Source organism: Rhinopithecus roxellana, chromosome 10 (genome assembly GCF_007565055.1).
Source record: "Rhinopithecus roxellana isolate Shanxi Qingling chromosome 10, ASM756505v1, whole genome shotgun sequence".
Taxonomy (NCBI): Eukaryota; Metazoa; Chordata; class Mammalia; order Primates; family Cercopithecidae; genus Rhinopithecus; species Rhinopithecus roxellana.
This window is the reverse complement of record NC_044558.1, coordinates 92,597,460-92,604,411: the sequence shown is the minus strand read 5'-3', so window position 1 is coordinate 92,604,411 and position 6,952 is coordinate 92,597,460. Positions and strand designations below refer to the sequence as shown.

The 6,952-nt window shown below is 48.3% G+C and overlaps 1 protein-coding gene across 4 annotated transcripts in view; it reads left to right on the top strand.

Moving 5' to 3' along the window:
* Positions 1–437: 437 nt before the first annotated feature.
* TPCN1 (two pore segment channel 1) overlaps positions 438–6,952 on the top strand; it is a 73,519-nt gene continuing 67,004 nt past the window's right edge. The window contains exons 1-2 of one of the 4 annotated variants that reach the window (XM_010368766.1): positions 438–617; positions 5,711–5,947. In XM_010368766.1, the coding sequence (XP_010367068.1) occupies positions 5,836–5,947 (112 nt within the window). In that variant the 5' untranslated portion in view covers positions 438–617; positions 5,711–5,835. The remainder of the gene's footprint in view (positions 618–5,710; positions 5,948–6,952) is intronic. The other 3 variants (XR_004059463.1, XM_030938301.1, XM_030938300.1) reach the window with 3 other exon arrangements.

Sequence of the window (6,952 nt, the reverse complement as noted above, 5' to 3'; positions counted from 1 at the left end):
CTCTGACGGCTCCAGGTTTCCCTAGCCACAGTTACCACCACGGTCCCAGCGTTGCGAGGTTACCCGCCAATCTCAGACGGCGGGACTCGGTGTCTGACTGACCTTTCTTTTCACCATTCAATTTCTTGTTCCGCTCAATTGTCCCCACCTCCTGAAGTCTGACCAATCAGAAGCACCACCATTTTGACCTTTCACCAATGGAAAGACTCGGGACTCCCTCTGGGTTGGACTCAACGAGTAAGGCGGGGAAGATGGGAGGAGAAAGGGGCGTGGATTCCTCGTCCCGCCCTTCTTAAGGAGGCGGGCAGGGAGTACTGCCTTGGCTGCGGGCGAGACCTGCGGAAGGACGTGAGAATTGACCAATCAGAGCTCATCATGGTAGCCCAGTTAGCCAGTAGGACGCTGTGAAGGGGAAATGGGGCGGGGCCAGCGGGGTTGAGAGGACGGTAGGTGGCGGATGAGAGAGCTGGCGCAGCTACCCTGGTGGCGGTGGCTGAAGTGGCGGCGGCTGCGGCGGCTGCAACAGCTTCGGGCTCGGGGTTTTGGCGGCGGCGCCGGCGGGCTGGGCTGCGTGGTGCGGACCCCGGCGCGCGGTCCGGGTTGCTGGGGCGGCGCGTGTAAGAATCCGAGGGATGCGAGGACTTGGCCAGAGGGAGAGGGCAGGGATCAGGGGTCAGAGGGCGCGGAGTAAGGGGTTGCGGCGCGACACTCTGGTGTGGGAGGTGGGCTGAATGGGCCCAGAGAGGGCGCGGGGAAGTCTCCGCTGCGCTACTCTCCGTCCACCCCAGGCCGGGGCTTTGCACCCTCTCTCCTCGCCCCCGACTTCTTGGGGCGACCCTCACGTGGGCGCCCAGCCAGGGGCTGGGAGCACGTGGAGCTGGAGCCAGCGCTCCTGCCTCCTTCTTCCTCCCTCCCTCGCTCTTCTCCCTGGCGCCCTCAGGTGACCCCGCAGGAGTCTCGTGCCCGGGTCAGGCTGCCCCAGCGGACAGCAGGATGGCAGCTGGCCCTCTTCCCCTAGGCCCTTTCCCCAGGGCTAGCCATTTGGGTCCTCTGTAGAGACAGAAGCAAAGCCCGCGGAGGGAACACTGGACCAGGACTCAGGAGTCCCGGGTTCTAGCCCTGCGCCTGCACTGTGTGACCTTGGGCAAGTCTCTTCCCCTCTCTGGACCTCATTTTTGTCTCTCTGGACAAATGACATGTTTGAATTCAAATCAGGGTACTGGTTCTAGTCGTAGCTGTATATAGGGTAATGGTTAAGCAGGAAGTTTCCCTGATTCAGACTGCCTGGGTTGAAACTTCTAAGAGGCAAGTTAACCACTCCAAGATTCAATTTCCTCATTCGTAAAGTGGGGATATTAGCTAAGATAGGATTTTTTAACAGCAGCTCAATTGACATTTTGAGCCACCGACTCCACCCGCCAGCAATCCCCTCACACCCAAGTTGTGACAAAGATGTCTCCAGACATTCCTGATGTCCCTGTGGGGGCAAAAATCACCCCAGTTGAAAGCCAATGGGCAAAGACAATACAGGCAGGCAAGCAGTCATATATTCAACAGTTAACCGTGTCCAAGCGTTTGAATGCGAGGACTTTAATCTATGGTGGCAGATATCATGAAAATTATGCATGAACCGCCCCCCCGCCTCTTTTTCTTTTTTTTTTTTTTTTTTAGCCCATCATTAATGTTAGTGTATTTTATGTGTGGCCCAAGACAGTTCTTCCAGCGTGGCCCAGGGAAACCAAAATGTTGGACAGCCGTGAGTTAAAACATAGAAACCACTAGCCATTATGATAATGGTAACATTAAGAAACCTCTTCTCTGTGAGTTAATAAATTCTCCTGCCTTCAAAGTAAATATAGCAAATGATTGTCAAAACTGAGTAATGGATACAAGGAAGTCCACGTATATATTCTCTGCACTTTTGAGTATGTTTGAAAATGTCTGTGGTAAAAAGTTAAACCAAAAGGACAATACAACCATAATTGTTAAGACTGCCAAATAGTAGTGTCTCATCTGGGATTTCCTCTTCTGCCTCTCCACTGCTGAGATTTAAAAGCAAAATAAATCCCCAGATCTGGAGGAAACAACAACAAAAAATCTCACAGGAAGTGTGCTGGGCAGAGCTACGGGCTTAGCGGCAAGCAGAATGGTGTTTACTTTCGCTGCCTTGTTTCAAAAAGTTGTACCGTTCCCTGCGGATGCATGCGGATTTGCTCAGAGTTGTTCCAGTGATTCGAGGAAGAAGTCAGTTGCTATTGACTAGGTCATTTAGGAGGCAAAATGGGTTGATCCCAGAGCCCACTGCTTGAGGAAGGAACTTGCTGCTGTTTGCAAGTTCAAAGGTCTGCAGTCAGATCTGCTGAGTCTTTTTTTTGTTTTTTTGGTCCTTCTCAGCGGAAACGGGAATGTGCATAAATAGGAGCTGTAACAGGCTAGCTTGGAGTGTTTTACTTATTTAGTTATTTTTAAATTTTTAGTTTATTTATTTTTTGAGATGAATTCTCGCTCTGTCGCCCAGGCTGGAGTGTAGTGGCGTGATCTCAGCTCACTGCAACCTCTGCCTCCTGGGTTCCAGTGATTCTCCTGCCTCAGGCTCCCCAGTAGCTGGGATTACAGGCATGAACCACCACAACTGGCTATTTTTTATATTTTTACTAGAGACCAGGTTTCACCATGTTGTCCAGGCTGGTCTCGAATTCCTGTCCTCAAGTGATCCACCTGCCTCGGCCTCTCAAAGTGCTGAGTTTACAGGCATGAGCCACTGCACCCGGCTGCTCTGAGTGTTTTAAATTGAGAGTTAAGGATGAGCATTTTTGCTGTATTAAAAAATACTCATCAGTTAAAAAAAAAATACTCTTTCCCCCTTCCTGGGACACCTAAATCTAAGAGAACAACTCCTATATAAAAATGGTATAAAAATGATACATTTTAGAAGTATGTTTCTAACTGTTCCTGAGAGGCTGCGTGGTAAAGCTGAAATGAAAGATGTGTTTTAAATCTGTATATATGGGCAAGTACATGTTGGTGATTGGAGCTAGATGCTGCCTAAATACATGGACCAGACTTCAAGGAATTATAGTGTAATGGCTAGGAATACAGGTTTGGAGTCACACCATAGAGTTGAAAGCTTGACTTTTTTTTAGCTGTGGGTCCTTGGACAGGATACGTAATCTCTGTGTGCCTGAAGTACCCACCACCCCCATCCTGTAATGGGGGTGTAATAGGCCTGCCTATCTCATGGGGTTATTAAGAATTTTCATTTAACTTTTACTTATGAAGTGCTAGTAGGGTCCCTCGTACATAGTAAGCACTCATTGAGTATTAACTATTATTATTATTATTATTATTTTTTTTGAGACAGAGTCTCTCTCTGTCGCCCAGGCTGGAGTGCTATGGACTGCAAGCTCCGCCTCCCGGGTTCACGCCATTCTCCTGCCTCAGCTGGGACTAGAGCTGAGTCCTGTAGCTGGGACTACAGGCGCCCGCCACCATGCCCGGCTAATTTTTTGTATTTTTAGTAGAGACGGGGTTTCACCGTGTTAGCCAGGATGGTCTGGATCTCCTGACCTTGTGATCTGCCCGCCTCGGCCTCTGAAAGTGCTGGGATTACAAGCGCGAGCCACCGTGCCCGGGCGAGTATTAACTATTATTTTAATGGTTGTATTTTTTGTCATTTTATTTTATTTTATTTTATTAGTTATTTATTTGAGATGGAGTCTGGCTCTGTCGCCCAAGCTGCAGTACAGTGGCACCATCTCAGCTCACTGCAACCCCTGCCTCCCGGGTTCAAGTGATTCTCCTGCCTCAGCCTGCAGAATAGCTGGGATTACAGGTGCATACCACCACACCCAGCTAATTTTTGTATCTTTAGTGGAGGCGGGGTTTCTCCATTTTGGCCAGGCTGGTCTTGAACTCCTGACCTCAAGTGATCCACCCGTCTCTGCCTCCCAAAGTGCTGGGATTACAGACGTAAGCCACCACACCCGGCCTTTTATTTTATTTTATTTTATTTTTTAGAGACAGGGTCTTACTCTGTTGCCCAGGCTGGACTGCAGTGGTGTGATCATAGCTCACTATAACCTCCAACTCCTGGGCTCAAGTGTTTTCGCCACCTCAGCCTCCCAAGTAGCTAGGCCTAAAGGCGTATGTCATCATGCTCAGCTAATTTAAATTTTTTATTTTGTAGAGATGGAGTCTTGCTACATTGCCCAGGCTGGTCTTGAACTGCTAGGCTCAAGCAGTTCTCCCACCTTGACCTCCCAAAGTGCTGGGATTACAAGTGGGAGCTACTGTGCCCAGCCTATTTTTTTCTTTAAAGTCTTTACAAAACTTACAAATAAATGTAAAGAGAAGTGGAGATAGAACATATTAGCCTTAATCTCACTATCCAGACAGAATTACCCTTAACTTTTTAGTATTTGTTCTTGCAGGGTTCCCCCCTCCATATTTTAAGGCTATTATACTGTAATAATTTTTTAATTCTATTTTTTAAAATTTATTTATTTATTTTTTTGAGACAGGGTCTCGCCCTGTCACCCAGGCTGGACTACAGTGGCTTGATCTCGGCTCACTGCAACCTCCGCCTTCTGGGTTCAAGCAGTTCTCCTGCCTCAGCTTCCTGAGTAGCTGGGATTACAGGCACGCGCCACCCCGCCCAGCTAATTTTCGTATTTTTAGTAGAGATGGATTTTCACCATGTTGACCAGGCTGGTTTCGAACTCCTGACCTCAAGTGATCCACCCACCTCGGCCTCCCAAAGGGGGATTACAGGCGTCAGCCACTGCACCTGGCCTAATTCTTTTACCTTTTAAGAGACAGGGTCTCATTCTGTTGCCCAAGCCAGAGTGCAGTGGTGCAGTTGTAGCTCACTGTAGCCTTGAACTCCTGGGCTCAAGTGAGCCTCCTGAGTAGCTGGGACTACAGGTGCATGCCATCTGCCCAGCTAATTTTATTTATTTATTTATTTATTTTTGTATTTTAAATATTTATTTTATTTTTTTCTGTGCGTATGCTTACCCAACTGGCTTTTTTTTTTTTTTTTTTTAATTTTTTTATAGAGACAGGGTCTTGCTGTATTGCCCAGGCTGGTCTCAAATTCCTGGCCTTAATTGATCTTCCCACCACAGCCTTCCAAAATGCTGGGGTTACAGATGTGAGCCACCCTACCGGCCAATATTTTTTTAATTGAGATATAATTTACCATTTTATTATTTTTTTTTAAATTAAGATATAATTTACCATTTTATTTATTGTTTATTTAATTGAGATATAATTTACCATTTTATTATTTGTTTTGAGACAGGGTCTCTGTCACTTAAGCTGGAGTACAGTGGCACAATCTCTGCTCACTGCAGCCTCCACCTCCCTAGTTTAAGCAATTCTCATGCCTCAGTTTCCTGAGTACAGGCACCCACCACCAACCCCAGCTAATTTTCTGTAGTTTTAGCAGAGACAGGGTTTTGCTGTGTTGGCCAGGCTGGTCTTGAACTCCTGGCTCAAGTGATCCACCCATCTTGGCCTCCCAAAGTGCTGGGATTATAGGTGTGAGCCACTGCGCCTGACCCTAATTTACCATTTTAAAGCGTATACTTGAGTGTTTTTTATTCACGAGGTTGTGCAACCATCACCACTATCTAATTTCAGAATAGATTAATCAGTCATGGCTGTATTTTAATAATTATCTCTTGTTTTTTTAATTCCCAAACCCTAGAAGATGCCTCTAATGGAGGAATTTCTGAGCAGCACCCCTGGCCCAGTGGCTTTGAAAGGGAGCTCAAACCAGAGACTATTTCAAGCCCTGGACATCATATCCTGAGGGCCACAGGAGAAGAGAACATGGCTGTGAGTTTGGATGACGACGTGCCACTCATCCTGACCTTGGACGAGGGTGGCAGTGCCCCACTGGCTCCCTCCAACGGCCTGGGCCAGGAAGAGCTACCTAGTAAAAGTAAGATGGTGGGGTGGGCTGGGGGGAGCCCAGCTTTTCTGTTTCAGAGGCTGAGAGGTGATAAGCGCTTTGTGGTCTGATAGTTGGGGTGTGTAACTTGTTGCCTGGCCCCATGTTTGAGCCCCAAGTTCTGATACAGAAGCTACTCCTGGGAGACTGTGGGTTTCTCCTTCCACACCCCCAGCTTGGCAGTGTTTCTGGGGGCCTAGCTGCCCTTCTTCATGGTCTCATTCCCTTCTCCACCTTTCTGCCTTGCACCTGAGGTACTTTGGCCTGCCTGTGGATGCTTGGCGGGGACCTCAGGCCAGCCTGCTTTGGCTGCCTTCCCTGCCCCATTCCTTGTTAAAAAAAGAAACAGATTTCAACACCAGCCTCCGTCTATCCCCATCTGAAACCGTTGGCAGGAAAGCAGCACTGCCCGTGTCTCTTTGCTCCATCTCAGTCCCCCTTTGCCCAGGACAGCGGGGAAGAGGGCGAGTGTTTTGTCATGATCCATTGATTTGAGGGCTTGGCGTTTTGCTTTGTCTTCCTCTGAACCAAAGCCTAGCACAAAGTGAACCCAAGTGCCACAAGGAGCTGTAAATTTTTTTAATTTTAAATGTGCTTCTGGCAGAATGAGAGGCCTTGAAAACCTTTGTGGTTCTCATCCCGAAGCCATTTGTTTCAGTTGCTCAGGCCTTGGGCTCAGGAGAGACTTAAAATAACTCGCCTTTTCTGGAGGGTCCTAAGACGTTGGGAAACAGTGCTTTAGAGTCTGCTTAGCAAATGGATGTTCCACCATCTGCCAGTGCTCCCCAGCCAGGCAGAGATGTTTGGGGCCAAGGAGAGACGAGCCAGGCTCTCCCGTCTCCTTTGTCCGAGAGAATTCGTGGAGTTGCAGGGAGTTTGGTGGCCTCCCCTGGGAACTGATGAAGGCGAGCAGTGTTTCCAGTGTTGTGAGTGTGGTGGGGAGCCTTGGCTGCCTAGAAACAGGCTTCTCTTTGCTTCACTGTGTTCACCCTTATC